At 55.6% G+C, this 23,789-nt stretch overlaps 1 protein-coding gene across 1 annotated transcript in view; it reads left to right on the top strand.

Annotated features, from left to right (window-relative positions):
- Window positions 1-16,567, top strand: part of C13H14orf132 (chromosome 13 C14orf132 homolog) — a 51,581-nt gene extending 35,014 nt beyond the window's left edge. The window contains exon 4 of the mRNA XM_044231464.1: window positions 9,357-16,567. Coding sequence (XP_044087399.1) covers window positions 9,357-9,581 — 225 coding nt within the window. The 3' untranslated portion in view covers window positions 9,582-16,567. The remainder of the gene's footprint in view (window positions 1-9,356) is intronic.
- The last annotated feature ends 7,222 nt before the right edge of the window (window positions 16,568-23,789 follow it).

Here is a 23,789-nt window from a genome sequence, read left to right as displayed (position 1 = left end):
GCGCGGCGATGCTGTCTGACTCTGTCCAGCACGGGCCTCTCTCAGGGGTGCGTCTGGACTTATCCAGGGTTTCGTGAGGCTTCTTTGGGTCGCTCACATGCCTATATGGCACAGAGCGAGCCCAGAATGTGCACAGGTTCTGTGCAGAACTAGGGGATCCTTTCTGCGCTCTCTCCCCCTGGGATACTCCTTGGCTCCCAGGGACCTTCTTCCCTAACCCTCCAATTGGGAGTCTGTCGACTTTATTGCCCTTTGTGTGCCACAGGTCTGAACTGTCACGAGGCCCACAGGGCAAAGCAGGAGCCGAGAGAGCAAGCGAGTGAGAGAGAAGGGAAAAGAACTAACTCCCCGACACATCTCAGACTGCAAGAGCCCTTTCTTCAGTTCCTCCAGCCAGAGAGAAGGGTTTTGCCTTACACTTTAGGTCCCCTGTCCCTGCCACTGCCCACCACGGCCACAGAAGAGCACCCAGCAACCGGGGCTGGCCCCAGGGCAGCCAGAGAGAGAAAAGAGAAAGAAATTAGGGATTCCCCCAGACTCTCTGGGTCCGGGGAGCCCCTCTTCCCTGCCCTCTGTCTACAAAGAGGGGGGTTCTGTAGGGCTTTAGCTGTCAACACCGGGAGATGGAGGGAGGACACCAGGAAGCTCACCGCGCCTGTGTCTTCAAGGTGGAAAACGGAGAAAATCACAAAAGCCCCACGATGGTGAGGCCATGAGAGGGGAGCAGGCCTGGCTCTGTGCCCTCCAGCAATGACAGCGGGGATGGTACTAACAATAGGGGCCCCGGGTGTTGGCTTCTTAGAGCCAGGACATGGTACTTCACCCCCACAGCATCCTACAGAGTGGTCCCTGCTATTATCCTCCTTGGACAGAAAGGAACAGAACCAGGGCTCAGCCTTGTGCTGATTCTTTGGTTCAAGGGATTAAAAACAGCCTGCCCTCTTTCATGCTGTGAGAACCCCGTTGCTTGATTCTCATCTCTGTTAAACTGCGCTAAATGCCGTTTTATGGCTGAGAGCTTATCTGTATTTCTTTTAAATGTTAAGCCCTTCAGGGTCTCCCCTGGGAACCCCTAGGGTCAGTCCAGAGCCTCCAGGTGCCCAGTAGGCCCTCGGTGTTTGTTGAATGACTAATAAATGGATGGATGGCTCTCCCAGGCTGTCCAGCCTTTATATTTGGACCACAGAGATCCTGCGAGAAGGTAATAAGGGAAGAAATTGGCTTTATAATGTTTGCAGGCCGGCCAGAGGCCTCCTGAATTTTCCAGAGAACGAGGTCACCCAGAGAGGCCTGGCTGCAGATGGCGGGCTCTGGAGAGACAGACCTGAGGGGTGGCCCCTCACACAAATTCTGAAATTGTAGCTCTTTCTCAGAAAGGCCGCACACAGATTTGCCAGATTTAGCAAATAAAAATGCAGGAGACCCAGCTAAATTTAAATGTCAGATCATTTTTCAGTAAGATTTTTTTCCTCTAAGTAGGTCCAGTGAAATACTTGGAATATACTTACATCAAAAAGTGGTTTTGTTATTGTTTCTCTGAAATTCAGATTGCACTGGGAGGGGGTGCAGATTTTACCCAAGGGCCCTCATCATGCAACCCTCACTTGAGGACCGTCTGCACCGGACCCTGGCTTTCTTAGAGTCTGGCGAGGGCTTCTGAGCCCCCAGCTTGGCCTTGGCCGTCACTCCTCTGAGCAGCTCCTGGGTAAGCGAGGCTCAGAGAGGGAAGCAGGGCCAGGTGTGTCAGCCATTAAGAGGCACCAGAGTGTCCCCACCCACTGGAGATGGGGACAGTATGGATGTTTCTATCCTCGTATAAGTTTAGCTTTGAAATCCACAGTCCAGGAGAGGATCAGATCCTATGTGTGGCTGAGATACTACAGGGACCCTGGGGATGGACGGCCCTCGGGGGGAGAAGGGTCTGGTGGGACCCAGCACGAGACCAGCAAGCCCACTTTCCAGAGCCTCCAACAACAAACACCCATTGTCTCTGGTGTCCCCTCCCCTGAAGCCTGGGCATTATTTGGGGAACTTTTGCCAGAGCCATCTCTTTGAAGATTTTCCTTTGAAAGCATCTTCTGTTCCTTCCTCTGGAGAGGCCCAGCCTAGGGGAGATTTATCTAACCTCCCTCTTCTCGGCAGGAACAGATGGGCCCCCGGAGGCGGGCCTCCTCCCCGGGCCTCCTTGCAGCAGCTCTGCTGTGTGCAGGGAGAGGGGGATGGGGTGGGAACCATGTGAATTGCCACGGTTGGAACCCTGGGGTCCGCACATCTGCACTTTCCTGGAACTCCTCCACACCGTTCTGGTCTCCAGCACCGAGGGCCAGGGTCCCCCCTGGGGGAGCCGCCAGCCCGCGGTGGTGATCAGAACCCACCCTGTCTGTGACCCACTCCTGTTGTTTAAGCCTTGCTCTTCACATTAGAGGTTGAAAATACTGAAGAGTGCCCAGTGACCGGAAGAGACTCTTTCTAAGAGCTCATCCTGTTTGCTCATCTTTTCTTAGAGTAAAATGTTATGGGCAAAACCAGTGTCCTTTGCCCCCGCCCTTTTCCTCCAGGACAGGTGCACTGCTGAGTCTAGCCCCCACATTATCATCCTTAACTTCGCTTTTAGTGTCGGGGATGCTCTCTGAGTTTATTTGGTGACTCCCCCTTCCCCACCTCCCACCACAGACAGCGTTTTGCCACTCCTGGCAGCCCTCATCTGGGAGACAGTGTCTGGTATTTGCCCTTGGGTTTCCAGGGGAAACCTGAGCTTGGACAGGTTAGGTTAGGAAGCGGGCCCGGATCACCCAGCTGGGAAGCGCTGGCTCAGCGCGCCTTCGGAATTCTTGGCTGATGGACCTGGAGTTCCTTTGCTTCCCCTCTGTCTTCTGAGCACCGGCTCTTTTCTGGGCCTTGGGGATGCTTCAGGAAACCAGGAAGGCTCCTGCTCTCCTGAAAGGTACCGTCAGGAAGCGCAGCCTTGATCGACAGCAAGGACCTTGAATGTTGACCTGTGCTGGTGTCCCCTCTTTAACAAGCCAACGGGCTTCTTTCTGACCCGGCCGGCTGGCTGTAACCACCTCCTCTGCTGGGGAAACGAGCTCCCCGCTCCTCCTGCCTACGCCCCACGCTGTGACTCAGCCTCAAATGCCCGGGATCTGGTTCTGCCTCCATGGGCCTCTCGCTTCTACGGGGTGGGAAATTAGAAGTCTTCACCCCCAGATCTGCTCTGAGTTGAAACCTCATCCAAGGGTTCCACTCCTGGGGGCCAGTGACCGCATCTGCCCCCTGGCGTGAGAAGGGCCGGTTGTCACCCAGTAGGGGAGGAGGGGCATCTCTAAGAGACCTTCCAGATGCTTCTCTCACCATCTGTCTCTGCGTGACTCCAGCTACGGCCCTTCGCTCTGACCATGAGTCCTCCTGGTCAGCTGTTTCCAATTTCCCAAGAATGCAATTGAGGCTGATCTTTTTGTTTGTTGTTTTCTATTCATGAGATTTCACCATTTAAACTTGTTTTCACATCTATGGACACTTTGAATGTGGACTTTGTTTTACAAAGGGAAAAAAAAAAATCAGAACAACCAAACACCTTAGACAGATGGATCAAATGACAGCACTGGCCAAACTTGGAGCATCTCTCAGCCTGAACATAAGTTGGGGAGCGGGGGGGCCGTCTGTTGCACCTGCAAGAGAGTGCCTGATTAATGGATCGCATAAAATGCACATCTGGAAGCGCCAGGGTCCCCCTTCCCTCCCTTCGGTTTAAGCAGTTGGATAAGAGACCACGCAAGCTCCTGGTTTTGAATTTCTGCAAAGAATGATAAAAGGAGAAAATATGAGGAATTACTGAGTGACTGTCTTGGCCACATTTTATCACCTATGGTTTTATCTCCTCCTTGCAAGAATCCTGCTGGTTCCACTGAAGACAATGAATTATCTTCACTACTTACAGGCAAGTGGGTTGAAGGATCCACCAGCTTTATTATACGGATTCACCCCCAAGTCTGTCTTGAACTGGAACCCACCCTTGTCCCTACCCTCAGAGGGACAGTATCGATCTGACAACAGCCGTGGTCCCTGGCACAGTGCTGAGCTCTGTGTTGTGGCAGATGCAGGGCAGAGGGGAGCTCGCTGTCTGGAGAACGCACTGTGCCCCCAAGAGGGTCTGTGGGACTGGGTTGACGCAGCAGAGTTGGTGGGGAGCCCTTCTGCTGACTTCAGGTCATTAATTGCACAGGGTCAGGTTTTTCACCTTTTTTACATGAACAGTGAGGCCGAGAGAGCTTGAGGTGTGTAGGTCACAAGGCTTACTTTCCAGAGAGTTCCCTGTGTAGTGGAGACCGACCTCCAATTAGGTGAGCCTCTGGATAGGTTACCTGACGGGGCAGAGACTGTGCAGGTATGATTAAGGTTAAGGATCTTGAGATCAGGGGCGACTGGGTGGTGTGGTAAGTTAAGCGTCTGACTCTTGGTTTTGGCTCAGATCATGACCTCAGGGTGGAGAGATTGAGCCCCACCTCGGGCTCCATGCCCAGCGGGGAGTCTGCTTGAGATTCTCTCTCTCTCCCACTGCCTCTGCCCTCCCCCACCATGTGCTCTCGCTCCCTCTCTCAAATAAACAAATCTTAAAACAAAACAATCTTGAGATCAGAGATGATCTTGGATTCTCCAAGTGAGCCCGGCGTACTCACCAGGGTCCCCATACTGGGGCAGAGGGAGGATCTGAGAGAGGCTGGAAGATAGCACAGTGCAGTGCTCGCTTCGGCAGCACATATACTAAAAAAGATAGCACAGTGCGGGCTTGCGAGACAGAGGAAGGAGCCACAGGCCAATGCGGGCGCCTGTGGAAGCTAGAGGAGGCAGCAGCACAGTGAACACCTGGGTGGCAGCCCTTGGAGACCCATGTCAGACCTCCGACCTCTGGGTCTGGAAGAGAATAAATGTGTGTCATCATTCGTGGCAACTAGCTAAGGCCACCACAGGATACTGACACGGGGACACCAACTACGTGCAGGGGAGCAGAGCACGAAGCAGCGCAGGGTGGACGGGTGCCGGGGAGAGCCGGTGGACGGCAGCGGCCCTGGGCAGGGTAGTGGCGGCAGGGCCATGTCCCTGCTCTCTGGGGCTGCTCTTTCTTCCCCGCCAGGAAGCTCTGCCCAGTGTCCTCCTTCTCCCCAGTGACTTGATGCAAATACCCGGAGAGACCGGCCCTACCCCAGAGAGAGGTGTGGGGGGCACAGGTCTTGCCCTGTGAGACCACAGCAGGTCCCCCACACAGTGGAGTGGAGGGAGGGCCTCTGCCCAGAAACCCAGCAGGGCCCTGGCTGGGGCAGAGGGATGGAGAGGCAGCCACGGGCAGAGGACTGGAACGTGTTTCACTCTGGGGGGTCCAGCAGGCCCAGGGGAGGCAGCAGCAGACCGAGTCCGGGAGCACGGGGGGTCCTGGCCTGAGTCCCCCGCTAAGATGCTACCAGCAGAGTTTCTGGGGCCTCACCACAGTCCTGCTTCTGTCGTGGGCTGCCAGAGGAAGATCCTAGAGAAGGGCAGGCTGTGGAGTGCCTGGAGCGCTGGCTGTGGGGGGCTGAGGAGAGGAACCCACTGCCCTCCATGAACCCCACAAATGGCATCGGGAGAGGCCAGAGAGGCCTTTACCAACGTAGGAGTGACAGCCCTTGAGCTGAGAGAGGCCATCATTCGTCAGCAGCAGCCAGGTGTTTTGTTTTGTTTTTTTTTTTAAGATTTTATTTATTTATTTATCAGAGAGAGAGAGGGAGAGAGAGCGAGCACAGGCAGACAGAGAGGCAGGCAGAGTCAGAGGGAGAAGCAGGCTCCCTGCGGAGCAAGGAGCCCGATGCGGGACTCGATCCCAGGACGCTGGGATCATGACCTGAGCCGAAGGCAGCTGCTTAACCAACTGAGCCACCCAGGCGTCCCAGCAGCCAGGTTTTTATTAGGCACCACTGTATGCCATACCTGTGCAATGCTCTTGGAACCCCATGAGGAGAATAAGCAGATCTGGTCCCGCCTCCCGGAACTTCCAGGCCCCTGGGGAAGCAGACAGGAGGAGCTGTGTCTCCGAACGGGAGGCCGCGAGGCGAGGATGGGGCACACGGGAGGGAGGGCTCCAGGACAGAGGACCATGGGCTGAAACCCAAAGCAGGAATGGGCTCCATGGGAAGGCCCTGGACTCAGAGGCTCCACTGCCCGCCCAGCCGCGCCAGCCCCTCAGCCCCCCTCGGGCTGCCTATGCCTGAGGAGGCTGTGACCCATCCCGTCTGCATCACCAGCTTGGGGCCAAGAGGGGGTCCGGGCTCGCTTCTTTAAACTCTTAATTGCACTTCTCGTAGGATGCATGTCAACTGGTCTTCTCACCTGTGTTCGTCCTGATAGCTACTCCCACGCACTAAACATGTTCATTGAACTCAACGTCTTAATTTAATATATGGCTAAGCCGTGACAGACGTGTGAAAAGGGACACACGTACACACGCAGCGCCGGCCGGATCTTCACGCCGTGAGCATGCCCCCGTGGGCTGCAGCCCCCCAGGCTGGGCCCCTGCCGGTCCCGAGATCCCCAGGGGCCCTGCTGTCCCTGCACTCCAAGGGTTGTGATAGCTGGCGGGTCCCCACCAGATAAAGGGCAGAGCCGTGTCGTGGATGAAATGTCGGGCTTCTCTGAGCAAGCCCAGAGAGGCTGCGCTTCTCGGCCGAGCAGGTGCTCTGCGGAGGCTGCTGGGATGTGGATGGCCAAGCACAGAGCTGCCCGAAGGTAGCCTCCCTGCGTCGATCCCGATGGTTCACGTTCCCCCCACACGTGCTCCCTGCCTTCGTCCCTCCCTGCTCCCCTCTGGCCTCTCTTTCTCCTCCCTGCTCTCATCCCCCTACCGGAGTGTGGACCCGTCTGTCTTGCTCGCTGCTGTATCCAGAGTCTGGAACCCGGGAACCTAATCCATGCACCCTTCAAACTTATTTGCCGGAAGAATGGGGGAGTGAAGTGGCACCCGATTTTCTCCCCTGGGGTCCAAGACTTCCTGGGAACAGTGATCTTGACATCTCCAAGCCCCAACATGGAGTCCGAGCCCAGAGTCGGGGTGACTATGTGCAGAGCGAGAAGCTCTCAACCCTGACTCCACCATGAATTCGTCATGTAGCCTTGACCTCTGCTACCGACCTGTGAAATGGGGATACAGTGGTCCCTCCAACAGGAAAGCTAAGTGGTGAGTCTTGAAATCTCTTGCACATCTCCTGGGTGTAGGCCGGGCCTCCGTGCCGGTGGTAGTAAGGGCTCGGGAAGTGTGCAGAAGGACAGAGTAACCGTTCACTGTTCATTCTCCCCAGTGCCATCCAAAACATACACCATGGGCCTAACAGATGCAGGGGCCAGCCCTGGAGACATCAGCCTCCGGGGCGTTCTGGTAGGGCCCAGAAGACCCGGAACAGGAAAGGTCTCCTTGTGGCTGTATGGAGGGTCACCCCCTCCTTTGAGTAGCCCACGTCCCCACCCCCAGCCTGGAACCTTTACTCCAACTTCTGGAGCACAAACGTGTGGCCATCCTTGTATGTGAGGCTTGGGAGTGAGAATCACTCTTCTGCGGAGCACGTCCCTGTGCCCCGGGAGCTCTGAACTACTCCTACCCATTGACTCAGAAGGTCCCTGCCTGGGAGTCTGCGGCAATAAACACAAATGCACGTAGAAGCACATATGTACGCCCAACTGCAGGGATAGCTAGGGTCTCCATCGGTGCCTTATTTTTAAAATTTTTTTTATTATTAACATATAATGTATTATTTGCTTCAGGGGTACAGTCTGTGAATCATCAGTCCTACACAATTCACAGCACTCACCATAGCACAGACCCTCCCCAATGTCCATGACCCAGCTACTCCCTCCCTCCTGCCCACCTCCCCTCCAGCAGCCCTCAGTTTGTTTCCTGAGATTAAGAGTCTCATGGTTTGTCTCCCTCTCTGGTTTCATTTTGCTTCATTTTTTCCTCTCTTCCCCTGTGATCCTCTGTCTTGTTTCTTAAATTTCACCTATCAGGGAGATCATATGATAAATATCTTTCTCTCAGCATAATACCCTCTAATTCCATCCACGTCGTTACAAATAGCAAGATTTCATTCCTTTTGATGGCTGCATAGTATTCCATTGTGTATATATACCACATCTTCTTTATCCATTCATCTGTTGATGGACATTTAAGTTCTTTCCACAGTTTGGTTATTGTAGACATTGCTGCTATAAATATTCGGGTCCACAGGCCCCGTTTTTCACTACATTTGTATCTTTGGGGTAAATACTCAGTAGTGAGATTGCTGGGTCGTAGGGTAGCTCTATTTTCAACTTTTTGAGGAACTTCCATGCTGTTTTCCAGAGTGGCTGCACCAGCCTGCATTCCCACCACCGAGAAAGGAGGGTTCCCCTTTCTCCACATCCTCGCCAGCATCTGCCATTTCCTGACTTCTTAATTAGCCATTCTGACTGCTTTATTTATTTATTTATTTATTTACTTACTTACTTCTTTAATTTTTTCAAGATTTTATTTATTTATTTGACAGAAAGAGACACAGCGAGAGAGGAAACACAAACAGAGGGAGTGAGAGAAAGAGAAGCAGGCTTCCTGCCAAGCAGGGAGCCCGATGCGGGGCTCGATCACAGGACCTTGGGATCATGACCTGAGCCGAAGGCAGATGCTTAACGACTGAGCCACCCAGGCACCCCGGACTGCATTATTTATAAAAGCAAAAAAAAAAAAAAAAAAAAAAAAAAATTCCTGAATGTCCAGTTGTAGGGGATGGTTAAATTGGGGTTTTATTTGTGGTTGAATAGTATACAATGGGTAAAATGGTGTTCTGATGGAATTTTTATACAGAACTTAATATAAAACCACGTGTTTGAACATGTTTTCTCTCCATCTCTCTCACACACACATACGGACTCACACTGAAAAAAGTGCGAAAGAAAAATATCACCGTGTTAGCAGCCATTCTCCTAAAGCAGCGAGGCTGATTCTCACTTTTTCTTTTTCCTCTTTTCTCTTTCCTTAACGGGCTGTGCTGAGTATTACGACTTTGCAAAGAGAAGAGGAAGGAAGGCGTTTTATAACCCATGCTGGTGTGGAGGGACTGGCCGCAGCTGTGGACGAGCTGTGTGCCTTAACGGTTCCATCTGCAAAATGGGCATGAGGGCGTCTTCCTCCAAGCGTTACCATCTCTATGACCATTTGTAGCAGCACCAGCCATGATAACAAACAGGAGGAGAGCCCGTGAGATGCTGTGTCCCAGCACCCGGTGGCTTGACCAGACCAGACCAGACCAGGCTCCTCCCCAGCCCCGTGTGCCCAGATTAATTCTCTCTCTCCCTCTCCGCAGCTGCCCATGATGGGAGGCGCCTTCATGGACTCGCCCAACGAAGACTTCAGCACGGAGTACTCCCTCTTTAACTCCTCCACCAACGTCCACGCGGCCTCCAGTGGCCAGGGCCAGCCGGAGGAGTCTCCGCGGTCCTCCAACGACGCGGTCCTGCTCTGGATTGCCATCATAGCGACCCTGGGGAACATTGTGGTGGTTGGGGTGGTGTACGCCTTCACCTTCTGAGGTTCGGGGCGCCCACCAGCTCCGAGCCGGCTCAGCCCGTGCTGGGCTCACAGCAGGGCCAGGCTTTGCTGGGGACACTGGTGCTGTTGGCCTTTGGCTGGTCCCACCTTCTGGAACCAGGAGTTCTGACCACGCGCATGGCCTCTCCGGGGGCAGCGACCGTGCATCAGAAGTTCCCCCCAGCAGCTCCGATTTCCAGTGTTCCGGCCTGTGATCAAGCTGATCCAGAAAACATGGGCGTGTGGCCTCTGGCCCCTGGAGATGCGATGGGGCAAAGCCTTAGCAAGGAGCCAAGTGGGGACTTTTTGAACCTATATTCCAAGAACGTAAGACCAGAGGAAATAGCCGGTTAGGTGTGAAATACAGACATGGTGGGACGATCGCTTGCTGGCAGTAAATACTCACGTATGTGTCTGGTTTTTATGCCAAGTTGCTGCACCTGGTGTGTGGGGTGCCCAGCAGGAGCGGCCGCCGGAACTGGAGTGTTTCCAGCCCAGCCGTGGTCTCCCACTCCGCCCTTTGGAACACGGGTGATGTGACCTGGGCCATAGAATGTTCTTTGTTTGACTTGGACAGGGCACCTTTGTCACCAGACACTTGGCCCCTTTTGAGACCCAGATGGATCAGGAAATCCAAGGACAGGGGGATGACTGGTGATGGTAGGATTTCCAGGGGTGGGGGCTCTCGGCCGAACAGACCTGCTCTTCTTTTTCAGAAGAGAAGGACCTTCAGACTATAGTTGGGCAGAGCGGCCGAGTTCAGACCAGCCGCCCGCAGATGCTCTTTCCTCTCTGAGAACTTAGGGATTTTAGAGATGGTGGCCTCACGCCCACCTGATCTTCTGACAGCGGGAGGGAGAGGCACGATTTGCCCGATTTGCCCGTGATCACAGGGCACGTGACTGGCACTGTCAGAGCAGGGAGACGGGCCCCCGGGAAGTACTCTCGTAAGCAAATCCCTGCTTCTCAGCTGCCCTCGGGGAGAATGCCCAGAGAGTCTGGAAGCTGTCTGGGATCAGGAGGGCGCACAGGGTGCTCAGACACCTGCATTTTACACTGGGTCTGGCTCCCACGTTCTCTTGCAGACCTGGATATGCTCTGTCCGAGTCAGCCTCCTTAACCTTCCTCCAAGTCAGTGGCTTGGTGGAGGTGGGGGTGGGATGTTGGGGGATTGGGGGTGGTCTCTGGCCAGCAAGGGAGACTCCCGTGCAGACCAGCCCAGGATGGCTTGCCCTGGGGGAGGGGGCAGCATGGGAAAGGACTCGCTCTACTTCTGTCCTTAGGAAAGGCTTCCGCCCGGTAGCCCCCTTCCCCAGATAGCTGCCGAGCAGAGTGGGGGAAGCTTACACACAGCCTCCCTCGCCGGCGGGCCAGGAGCAATGCTGTCCTTGCTTTCTCCCCGTGCTGTGCAAAAGAGAATAAATGGTCCAAACTTCCCCTCTGTGGTGGGGAAACTTAAAAGACTGGGTGGGAAGCCCTGGTGCTGTCTCGGTACAATTGCAAAAAGGTGTCCTGTGTCCCTGTGGTCTCGGGAGACGTGGCTGTTCCTGATGACAGGCAAAGGGACATCTTAATTGTCCCGAGGCAGCCACTCCTCTGTGGGCTTGGTGCTGAGCTGCTGCGAAACAGGATTAGCAGCCCAATCCCCAGACCGCGCCCACAGACACCCGCCACCTCCTAGTAGCCATGTCTGTCCCTGCAGCCGTGCACGCATCCACCCACGAAGGCTTCAGCTCCAGTGGAGGCCGTGAGTGCAGAGCTGGCGTGACCTTTGCGGAGAGGGAGAAGGGATGGGGGACCTTCGGCCTGGGCTCCTTCCGGAATCACTGACGGGCTGTGCTCTCCGCAGGACAAGGTCAGGGTGGCAGGGACAGGGGCTGGCTGGGCTGGGTGGTCAGCCATTGCGTGCCGGTCATCCCAGATGCTTCTCGAGCAAACCCTTCCCTGTCTCAAGCTCCCCACGTGTGCCCCATGAGCGAGGGCTTTCTGAGACAAGTGTCCTCATGAGAATGCAAGGAGAAGGTCCAGAGCTGGGTTGGGAAGGGACCAAGGTGATGCTTGGCATCTTTGTGGGGGGGTCAGTGCAGCCCAGATGTTCTGAGTCCTTACCTTCTGACCCTACATCCCCAAAGGAGCCCTGTAGAGAGGGGGGTGACTGCTCTCTGCTCTGCAAATGATGGCCTGTGGTGATGGCCATCAGGGCTCTGGGGCTTCCGTGCGCTGTGACCGGGGAGGGGTGGAGCCTGTGGTCCCAGCTCAGAGCAGCCAGGACAGCCCTAGCGGGCCAGGGGTTCTCTGGAAAATTCTGGGCGCAGGGGGTCTCCCCCATGAAGGCTTTCTTTTCCCCTGGCATAAAGGCCAGTTAAATTCAACTCTCAAGGATTCTCCCTCTTGGGTCAGGGCCGCAGACACACAGCCTGGAGCTTAGGGCCCAGCTTGTCCAAACTCGGCATTGGACAAATCTAGTGACCCGCTCAGGGTCACTCCCTCCCAGTCTCCTACAGTGTTTTGATCTGTTTTTTTCCCCCCATCTCCTGGATGACAGGGAGGGTAGACATCCCCTGAAGGGTAAAGGACGGGCTTCCAGCCAGAGGGGGCGCTGTGCTGTCCCTCCGGCCTTCCTCAGCTGAGCTCTGTGATGGACGTTAGGTGACCGGCAGGAGGCGCTGTCTGAGCCTTGCGTCCAGGCACCGTGCTAGACCCCCACATGCACGTTTAATCCGTACGATTACCTTACAGCATCGTTGCTCCAATACATGGAGAACCAGAAGCTCAGAGGAGCAGAGTAACTTGCCCAGGGCCACACAGTGTGAATGTGACAAGCTGGGACTTGAGTCTGGACCCTCCGCCTCTAGAGGCAGCCTCTTTCTGCCACACCGTGCCACCTTCAGTGGCTGGGGTGGCACCTCCAGGCCTCATTTAAGCCAGGCTCTGGTTCTACAGAGGCCGTTCCCCAAGGTCCCATGTCATGGTGTGACCCGGGGCTTCACACCATGAGGTGTGAAGAACATTCCGGAAGCCTCTGGCTTCCTCCACAGGCAGAATCTAACCGTCCTCAGAATGCGGCACGCTCGTCCCCCTGCCGGTTGCCCCGTCTCTGTCCAAGCTTCAAGGATGGGGGTCCCTGTCACCTGCCCCTCTCTTTAAAGCTGAGCACAAGTGGTTTTTTTGTGGCCAAAGACGTAACCAGAAAGCAGATTTCTTGGGACATGTGCAGAAGACCCTCGGCTCCGACCTGGAGCCCAACAGAGGGGCCCACACGAGGAGTGAGGCTCGCGCAGCCGGATTGCCGAGGACAGTCGGGACGGTCCGTGCGGTGGGGGAGGCTCCAGCCCGGGCTCAGGTGTCCTGTTGAGCCCGGACTCTCCCAAGCAGGCAGGACCGTGTTCCTCTCGCAGACCCCAGCCTGAGGCTCCCATCCGGCTTCTCCTGGGTGAGGTTGGCCCAGAGCCCGCCCGGACGTAATGGGCCAGTGCTGAGGAAGAAGCTGCTTCCATAGCTGCTCTTCAGAGAAGGGTCCTGCGTTTGCTGCAAAGTTCTCCATGCCTGGCCCTCCACATGCCTCCCCGTCTTCCCTCCTCAAGCCGTAGGCGTCCCATACCGTTCGTCTGCATGTGGGACACTCCACCGAACAGAACGACACCTGATTTAGGAGGCTGGACCCATGTCCCCCGAGCTCTGGAGGAGAGGCTGGAGGACACGGTAGCCTGCTGTGCTCCGAGCGGATTCCAGCTCTTGCGTGGGCCTGGGCGACATCATTGCTCTGCTGTCCCTCCCTCCTCCTGAGATCTGGGTCAAGGGGGCAGATGAAATTCCCCTAACCCCCCCCCCATACCCTTCAGAGAGAGACGGTTTATCTCCTTTCGGGAGATCCCTGGGATCCGAGGGAGAAAGGGAGAGCAGGCCAGTACCCCTGTCTGGAGAGGCGATAGGCCGTTGTCCAGCTTGTTCTAAATGGAAGGCCTGGATGCCAGCCAGACCACTAAGATATGTCAGAATCCCTCCCTGGAGACTGCGGACACTCGGCTGCCGTCTGCTCTGCCGCCCGATTCCTTCCAGACAGATGCTCCTGTCCTCCTTCAAAGAGCATGACCTCTGTTCATCATTAGCAGTGAAATCATCGATAATGATTATCCTATTTGTCGTGCATCTTCCTTGTGTTGTGCTCTGTTCCTGTTCCGTTCACTTGTCAACTCACCCCTCGGAGGCAGGAGAGGGGTACGGAGAAGTACGTGTAATTATGATCCCATTTTTCTGATGAGAAAACTGAGAACTCACATCTACAGAGCTGGGATTCCGATCCACCTGCTCTCCAGGCTCTCCAGGCTCTCCAGGCTGGACGGCTGCCCTGTGTCTCCCTGCTCTGCACCGTGAGCCCTCTGGAATGGGCCCTCCCGGGAACGGGGACTCCGAGGCTGGGGTTTTTTGGGTCTCAGATCACGGTAGGTCCTGGAAGGGGAGCAGGAGTGGTGCCCACGTGTTTAGCAGTCTGAGAGCCTCACAGCAGTAGGAGGTGTTAGGAGCTTCCAATCAGGACCTGTAATATTAGGGAGGGCAAATGGGGCCACACGGGAAAGGAGGGGAGACCTGGCGAGTCTCCGGCTGCCTGGTCCAGGACATCATCTCCAGCCTGCTGCGCATTCACCGGGGGGCAGGGAGGGCCCTGGATTACCAGCGCCAGCCCCGGGAGAGGCACCGTGCTCTCCGCCAGCTGTCACCCGGCCCCCTCTGCCATGCCCTGGTACCTGCCCTTTGAGCATCCCTAGAGCGGGCCCCAGGTGGGCTGCGATGTCCTAATGGGACGACCAAGGGGCTGTGCTCAGAGGGCCAAAGGGAGCAGTCAGAGCCGGAATGTTCTGTAGTGGCCTGGCCTACCTCTCCCACCCCGTCCATCGTTCAGTGACAGGGACAAGGGACAGGCCAGCTGAGCTGAGTGCTGAGAGCCCAGAGGATCGGAGCTCATAGTCCCCAAGTGGAAAAAGGAGGCTCTCCGGGGAACCCCGGCCATCAGCGTCGAGCGGCAGTCAGATGTCTCCAGAAAGGCACGTCTAAGATTAGACATTGGACATTTTCTTTCCCCTTTCGGGGGTGGGGGGGGGTTTGCTGGGGACAAAACAGAGCAAACCACAGGGACCGAAGAGGGGAAGAAGTTCCCCTAGAGTGAAAAGAGGGCAGCTGCCAGGAGCGTAATCGAAAGTTTGGGAAATTGGCTGCAGCAATTTTGGAACGTAAGTCTGTGCTGTTCTTCCGAGTCACTGGGAAAGTCATATATATATATTTTTTTTAATCAAAAGAGAATAAAATCAGAGGAAGCCTTTGGAGAGGGGGACACGGTGCACAGTACCCGGGACGTACGCCGCGCCCATCCTTTGGCCACGGTCCAGGCTTGCACCTGCCGGCGTCTGTCCAGATGCATTAATGAGGCTCCGGCCTTCACCTCTGGGTCCTTTCACCAGGTGACCTCCTGCCTTCCCAGAAGGAGGGTTGAGGCCCTTCCTGCCTTGGGAACAAATCCTGACAGATACACGAGGTATATTTGCAGGGGACTTGTGCGCACAACAGTTGGGGAAATCCAGAGCCTTATTCTTCATGGAGCACCTCCATGTGGGTAAGCAGCCACCCGTGACCCCAGTGTGTGTCCCACAGGGGGCTTCAGGAACGAGAGAATCAAGCAACCCAGGCGATTCCGCCCACGGCCCTGTAAACTGGTAGGAAGGGAGTTCCCAGACTTTCATGCTTGAGGGGACAGAGTGTCTGAGGGGTTTGGGGGAGTTTGCCAGCTCAGGCTGGTCAGCAGGAGAGCAGAGTCCTGAGCCCAGAGCATCTGTGTAGCAACGTTTCTGAACAATTAGGCCAGTGGTTCTCAACCTGGGAAAATTCTGTCCGGGGGACCTTCAGCGATGGGCGGAGACAATTTTGATTTTCACAACTTGTTGGGGGTTGATATTCTACTGGCGTCTGGTGGATAGAAGCCACGATGCTGCCAAGCTCCCCCAGCAACAAAGAATTCATGATGCGGCCCCAGGCACCAACAGCACCGAGGTGAGGAAACCCGGCGCCAGGCAATGCTGTCTCTGAATCCAAAAATATAGGAGTTCTCCAGAGTTCTGCTTTTCCCCGTTTGCAAGTCCTGGAATAAACCAGAGCTCTTCTGGGCAACAGCAGTGATCATGGCTGTGGCCCCGAGCCCCGGTAATCCCATCGGAGGGCAGTAGACCGCCTGCCGAGTCCTTTGGGCACCCAAGGACCCTCCATCCCCACCATCTTGGGCTTTCAAGGGGAGACACGGCCTGGGTGGAGGAAGCCCTACGAAGGGAATGGGAAGGCGGGGCTGAACTTGACCTTGTCCAGATAACTTGATCTCTGGGACCTGGTGGGACCTGACCTCCACCAGACATCTGAGCAGCACTGTTGGGATGGGGGAGTGGGCTGGGGTGGGGGGCGGAGGGGAGCTTAGAGGGGATGAGGATGGGAGGGTCCGCCTCACTCTCTTTGGGCAAACCTGCATCTGAACCTTGTTTGTGACTCTTTTCCACTATCCTACCCTGTTCCCTGCCCCCCTTCCCTCCACCCGCTTGAAGGCATATTCACGCTTTCTACTATTTAAAGTTTTACGGGAACCTTATTCTGGTAACAAACTGCTTTCAATAGACCAGTTCTTCGTGCAGAGAGAATCAGAGATGTTTCTGAGTCTGGCGAACGTTTTCGTAATCAACTTGTAAGTAGTTTACTTAATAATAATAATAAAAAGTATTTATCTATTCTTGTAATTCTTTGCTACTCAAGCCCCCTGGTTTCACGATGAGATCACCAACTTTTACTACAGTGAAAAGGCGATTTCTTAATGTAGGCCTGCAGTGTGCTCTTCGAGAAGTATCTGACCTTGATGGACGTAAAATTGTGGCTGTGCAATCGTGTCCCTCTGTTAGCACTGTTTGATTTTGTCCTTTTCTATGATGATCATTAAATACAAAACTTTAACGCCTACGTGTTTGAATCCAGCCTGTGCTTTACACCCCAGCAAGGATGCTGTCTGATCATCGCAGTGAGGCTCAGCTCTAGGGCACCTCCATTCTGGTGCTCCTGCCCCCACTGGAGGCAGGATGACCCCCCCTCTTCCCCACACTCCTCCCCAGCCTCACCCCTACAGGGGGCAGCGGGGAGCAGATCACCGGAGCTGAGTTCATTTACCTCACATCAGGAGCCCTCCCCAGGTATGTTCTCCCAGAGCAAGGGGTATCTTACTCAAGGTTTTAATTCCCGCACCTAGCACTGTGCCTGGCTCACGGTAAACACCTGACATTCAGGGAATGAGTGAATGATATCCAGAAGACCAGCCTAATACATTTCCACACAACAGCAGACGGTGAGCCTGCACTTAACAGGCTCATTCATTCACGGGTAAGAGCAAACAGAAACAGGTTTCTGTGCAGGTCTGAGCTCTTTACCTCTGTATTAACCCACGTAGCCTCCACAGCAACGGTATGAAGTAGGTACTATTGTTATCCTGTTTCTGTTTTTACAAAAGGGGAAACGGGAGACAGGAGGCGTTTCCTGGCCCCAGGTAGTATAGCTGGCAGGTGGCAGGACCCGGACCAGAATCCGGGCTGGGCTCCGAGTCCACATTCTAACGGCTGTAAATGCCCCCCATTTGTTGAGCACCGACTGTGGGCCCCAGAAGCAGGGATGCCGGGCCAGCGAGCAGCCTCTGTCCTCAAACCCATGCTTGAGGGGGCGAGAGGCTCAAAGACGGTCACTCAGGGTCGCATGCCACAGTGATAAGGGACCACGTGCTGGGCTCTGCAGCAGGGCCCCCACCAAGGGATCCAGAGCAGGGCACCAGGGGGGCTGAGCTGATTACACGGCTGCCTTTGGCTCCGTCGCGATCCCAGGGTTGTGGGTTCAAACCCCACATCAGACTCTGCTTGGCTGGGAGCCTGCTTCTCCCTCTGCCCACCGCTCCCCCTGCCTGTGGTCTCTTGCTCTCTCTCTGACAAATAAATAAATAAAAATCTTTAAAAAATAAAGGACCCATCTCAGGCCCCAGAGGAGGTGCACCCTGGTCCCATGGAGGTAGGAGCCCTGCAAGGAACTGATTGGATCCCTGACTCGGACAGCTGCTGACGGCTAATGGGAGCTTATATCCCAAGCCCTGGTCAACTTAAAGTCTGGTCACCCTCAAAAGTAGGAGGCAGGTGCAGGAGGGGGTGCGCCGGTGAAAACATCCCGGGGTCAGGTGTCGAGGGCTTTATGACCATGAAATCTTGGGCTGCCGACCCTGTGCCCCCGACATACACACACCTCCCACCCCTAACTGTGGTCTCAGACCAGTTCCAGCGCGTGTAGTCCCTTCCGTCAAGGACATCGTTGGGGCTCCCGGAGCAGGGGGCTTCCTCTGCCGGGCGCGTCTTCAATCCCTGCCACCCTAATCTGTGGGACCCAGGATAAAACGAGAACGCGGAGCTGTCGTTCAACGTTCTGAAGAATTTCAGGATGGTGACCGCAGGATATCAAACCCAGCGTCGGGCTCTTCTGAATGCAGGGACCCCTGCGAGGGGACAGGTCACAGGCCCACAAAGCAGCCCTAGCTGCCACCGCTCGGAGCCATGCAGCCAGGGGAGGAGAGGGGCAGGGCGACACGCTCCATGCCGCGTGGTGCCGTGTTCTCTCCCAACGTGCTTTTCTGGAGAATTCATGCTGGCTGCTGGGGAAGAAGCAGAAAGGACCAGAAAACGTTCCCATTCCTGCATGCCGGCTCCTTTGGCACTGTGGCTTTGAGGTTCCCCCATGTGGAGGTGGAACCTGTCTCCTGACATCTGTCTCTTCGGGAATGGCCTTGTGACCTGTGTCGACCAAGAGGTTTGGGCAGGACTGACATTGATTCAGTCCTGGGCGTAAGCCTCGGGAACGCTGACAGGTTGCTGGGGCGCTCGGGGGGCTCCTTCAGTGATGTTTCCAGCTCTTGATCTCAGCTCAGGTGTCGATCCCAGGGTCGTGAGTTCAGGCCCTGTGTTGGGCTCCATGCTGGAGAGGGAGAGAGAGAGAGAGAGAGAGAGAGAAGGCTTGCCATTTCTTATCTTTTTTTTTTTTTTTTTTTTTTTTTAAGATTTGATTTATTTCCTCATGAGAGAGAGACTGAGAGGCAGAGGGAGAAGCAGGTTCCCCATGTAGTGGGGAGCCCGAGGCAGGACTCGATCCCAGGACCCCAGGATCATGACCTGAGCCAAAGGCAGACGCCTAACCAACTGAGCCACCCAGGCGCCCTCTGTTTCCTGTCTTGATGACTTTGAAATCCTGGGCCAGGTCTAGCCAAGGCTAGCCTGCTAGATGGAGGAAGTGAGCCAGTGGAGGGGAGAGATTCAAGGGAAAGAAGGTGCTGCAGGGGTTCCCTAGGCAGCAAGTAAGTCAAGTAGATCACTGAAGGCTGCGGGGAGGAGATAAGATGCAACCTCGAGTGTGCTGTGGCTTTGGAATATCGGTGAGGTTCGGTGGGGCAGACGCCGGGGTCCATGAGACACCCTTGGTGCAAAACGGTGGCTTATTAAAGCACGGGGACAGGACCCGTGGGCAGATAGAGCTGCGGCCCAGGGGTTGTGAGGGATGGCAGGTTATACACCACGGGGTTGGGGGAGGTAAGGAAAAAGAACTTTCATATGCTAGCGCGGACCTGCCAGATACTGGAGGCCTTGCCATTGCCAAGTTCAGGTTGTTTACCCCGCTAGTAAGGCATTAGCACTGACATAGTTGGGAGCTTCCTGGAGGAACTTTGCCCTCTGTCCAGCTTTGCCCTCTGCCCGCTGCAATTGTCTGTCAGTGACTGTAGGTGATAAAGGCTTTAATTGTATCTACGTTTCCTTCTGGAAGCTGGGTTACTGGTACAATGCTTTGTTCTTGTGCATCCCTAAGATATTTGTAAACCGAGGGACTCCTGTCTTGCAGGATTGTCATCTCTGTAAGTTTAACTATTTGTTTTTCCTTTCCTTAGCTTCAGGGCACTCAGGGTGCATGAGGAATGTCACCTAGATGCCATGGGGAGGGGTTGTGTCAGCTTCTGCTTTGTCTTCCGCTGGCCTTCTATTCCCTCATCACAAGAAGAGGCAGGTGCACAGCAGAGGGGTACATGGGTGCTGGGGGGGTGGGTTGGGAGGTCAGGATGGAGCCTGGAGGTCAAAGCAATAAGGGGGATAAGGCTGATAAGCAGATAAAGCCAGCTTGAAGGGGCCCTGAATGTCAGGGTTGGGGTGTCATGGTAGGCAGTGGGCTGCCATCAACTGTCCGCACACAGGGCTGGTCCTCGGAGTGGAGGGGACAGTGTCTGGAAGAGGAAGGCAGCAAGGAGCTGGGAAGTGACTCTTGATTCTGTCTCAAACTAGCTCCTCCAGCTATGTTCTTGGTACCAGCCCCCACACACCCCGAACCCTGCCTTCTTGCCTCTGGCCAAAGCCTTGAGTCTTTGTCCCCATCAAACAGCGTGCGAAGATGGCAAATATGGCACAGGCCTTCCCGCAGCCCAGCGACCCTGTTCTCAAGAACTGATGAGGTGTATCACTTAGGAACCACTAAGAAAGCCACAGCAAGGTTTCTAATGAAAAGCAGGTGGCAGCCACAGCCCAGCATGGCTGCGTTTCTGTTTCAGGAGTCCACTGCCAAACGCGCCCACAGGGAAATGTGCCCTGCTCCCCGCCCCCACCGCTGCCACGCTTTAGCGTTTATACTAAAGTTTTGGTTTTACAAATTTGGTTTGTAAATACATAGGTTTGCATTCTATTTGACTGCTCCCAATCCGTCTTGGGATTTTGATGGTTTGAAATGGGTTTGCTGGCTCTGAATGTGAACATATCCAACATCGAGCCTGCGAAGAAATGAACGTTCCAGCGGGCAGGGCTCTCCCGTCCAGGAGCCAGTCGGTCGCTGAGTTGGTGGGGGAGGCGTGCTCCCTTCTCCTGGGTAAGCCAGCCTGTCCCCTTTGGCTTACCCTCCTGTCTCCCCCTCCCCAGTGCCCAGCCCAGACATGGCACCGTGTCACACTTCACACCAGCGGGTGAATAAATAAACCAGAGCAGATGGGATGAAAAAACACATCGCCCTTGGGTGCCAGCATCACCCTGGAGCTGTCTGAGCTGAGCGGGGAGGAGGGAGAAGCAGAGTTGGGGAGGGACAATTCCCGGGATGGTGGTGGGGCCCCCTCCCCGGGGGTTCTGGCTGGAGCCCTGCCTGTTCCTGTCGCTTAGCTCCGAAGCCTGCCCTCCCTGGTGATTTTCCGTTTGGCCAGGGCTGGCCTCTAAAGTCGGGTCCTGCGAAGCGCTAGCCTGACCCGGGCAGCAGAAATGGCTGATGATGAATATTCATACAAGTTAGGCTGCGGGGGCCTTTTCTGCAAAGGACACAAATCCCATTAACCACCATGGTAACCGCACTTGCCAGGAGCTGCTCTGGGGATTTGCAAAGCTCTTTCCCACCCAGCACTGATCTTCTGGCAGAAAGGGAGGGGGTGCCGCTCCAGTGTGGGCCCCTCCCGTTCAACAGCACCTGCTTCGGCCACACCTCGGTCTGGGCGGGGCACTGACAGGCCCAGGGAACGAGGCAGGACCCCCTCTCCCTTGCAATTTCCTGGGTGATAGCAGCGCCTTTATACTAATAAGGTGACTCCAGGGGCGCTCCCCCTGCCTCCTGGGTGGGGGCTGGTCACCAGAAAGCCCTTGACCTTGGAACTTTCAGCCCCACCCCCATCCTCTGAGGGAAGCTCAGGGGCTAGAGATAAGGAATCCATCCTGCCTGCTCAAGAAGACCCACCACAGAATCCCTCAACTAGAGGGTTGGGAGAACTCCAAGTGGGGGAACTCCTCCACAGGCCAGGGGTGGTGCACCCCAAACTCCCTGGGGAGGGAGGCTCCTGCCCCAGGACCCTTTCCAGCCCCTGTCCTGTATCCCCTGTGACATGGCATCCTTTATCACACACCCGTACACACGGGCAAGTATTTCCCTGCGTTCTGTGACCTGTTCCAGCAAATCAGCAGAACTGACAAAGGTGGTGTGTGAACATCAGGTCAGACACAAGTGTGGGGACCCTGGGGACCATCCGACACTGGGTCAGCCTGGTGGGTCTGAGCCCGGAAGCCTCCAGGTAGTTCGCCTCAGAATGGAATGAAAGCCCAGGCCCCCCCACCCCGTAGACATCCGAGAGTCGGAGAACCCCACACGCGTCCACATGTTCTGTGTCAGTAGTGTACACAGAGCAACGGTTTTCCTTCTATAACGTCAAGTGGTGACGAATGTTTGGACCACAGCAAAGAGGGCCAGGCTGGCGGGAAGGGGGCGCCTGGTTTGGGGGAGGGTTGTCAGGAACCCGGGGAAGGCCCAGCCCAAGTTTGAGTGTGAGGCTAGCGCCCCGGGTCACCATTGTCAGCATGGCAGCCCTGAGCGCACCCCACTGGTGCGAGCGTGACAGGAGGGAGCAGGGAGAAGATGGGGAGGGGGCAGGTGCCGCAGGGGCCGGGACGCAAGTAGAGTCAGGAGTGACCAAGTGCAAAGCCAGGGTCCGTGGACATGCCAGGAGGCCAGCTGGGTCCGGCAACTCTCCAAAGTCCCGCCTCCTGCAGAGACCCCGCAACAGAGGCCCCGTCCTTCCCCACGATGACATTTCTGGGGAAATGGCTCTAAGCCTTGGGAAAGGCTCTCTGACGTTGTAGGTCGTACAGAGACACAGGGAGGGTTCACGGTGTAAGTCCCCCCCACCTTTTTAGTAAATACTTTTAAGAAAAGGAGGTGAGGGGCCCGTGTCAGGTGTTGGGTAGAAAGACAGTTCTTCGGGCAGCCCCGAGCTTTTCCAGATGGGAATCCAAAAGGAGCTGGAGGACCCTGGGGACCGGCCTTTGACTGCTGGAGACCATGCAAAGTCTCTCGGGGTGGGGCTTTGAACAGAGCCAGCCAGAGCCGAGAGAGCTGTTCGCTGTTCTCAAAACTCCTGCTTGCAGGGGAGAAGTGTGGGCCTGGCTCAAACCAGCGACCCGAGGTGCCCACCACCCTGGGGAGCTGGGGGAGAAGGGTTTGGGACTCAGTTCCGACAAAGTGCGGTCTGGTCCCAGAAGGGCCTCGGAAATGAAACTGTTCCTCCATTCATTCCACAAGCGTTCAGCAAGCCTCCAAGCTGAGCTAGACACGCCAGACTACTTATGTCCCCCAAGGGGCCGCCAGGGCCCTCACTGAAGGTTCTGAAGTCCTACTCAGAGACATGCCCCATTTCCCATCCCCAGCCCCCCAAAATCAAGCCTCTGCTCGAGCATCTGCAAGCACCTTATTACCAGCAGGGGTCCACATGTGTGGGAGACGGGGCAGGGAGTGATGTCTTGGGTGCGTGCCTGGTGGGGCCCCTTACCTTTTTGGCCTCTTCTAAGTAGAGAGGGCCACCCTGCATGACTCTGGCGGGTGCCCCTGGAGGGGAGCACCTCCAGCCTTCAAGATCCCCTGCTGGGTTCCAGGGCAGGTGTGTGCCCATGGACTGCCTACATCTGCTGCCCCCCCCTTTTAGCATAGCGCCCTCTCCATCTGTGCACTGGGTTTATCCCAGGCCCCGTGGCCACAGTGACACATGCAGGGTGGGCACAGGCTTCTGGCCCAACCCGCTGTGACACTTTATACCCCTGGCCCCAGTGATTGGGTCAGCGATGGTCATGCAACCAAGCCCAAGTAGGCAGAATGGTAGCTTGACTTGTAAGGGAACACCAGGAAGATTCTCTGCTGCGTGGAAAGTCACGAGGACATGAGTCTTCATTGGCCACCTGCCATCTTGCCCCCATAAGGAGAACCATCAAAGAATGACACAGAGGACACAGAACCCAGACATGAAAAGAAACACTGGTTCCTGATGAGTCTGACTGGACTCCTGGATCAAGCCATTCCTGAAAGTTGACCTTCAGGATTCTCAGCTTCATGAACTAATAAATTCCCTGTATGTCTGAACTGGTTTGAGTTGGGGTTCTGCCCCTTGTAATAGTCTTCACTGACACTCTCTCTCTCTGCAGTCTGTCTTTTAACCCCCATGACAGTGGGCCCACCCCTAAGGTGACATGCTTCAGGGGCCTCATCTTATTCAACATCAACCATCCTGGACTCTCTGGCCTTGCTGCCACCTGTTTCTGCTCTCGCCTGGCTCCCCATTTTTCTGGTGGCTTGCACTCTGCGTCTGACCACAGGCTCAGCTTTTCTGGCT

The sequence above is a fragment of the Neovison vison genome, chromosome 13 (assembly GCF_020171115.1).
Source record: "Neovison vison isolate M4711 chromosome 13, ASM_NN_V1, whole genome shotgun sequence".
Classification (NCBI taxonomy): domain Eukaryota; kingdom Metazoa; phylum Chordata; class Mammalia; order Carnivora; family Mustelidae; genus Neogale; species Neogale vison.
This window is presented reverse-complemented; position numbering and strand designations above follow the sequence as displayed.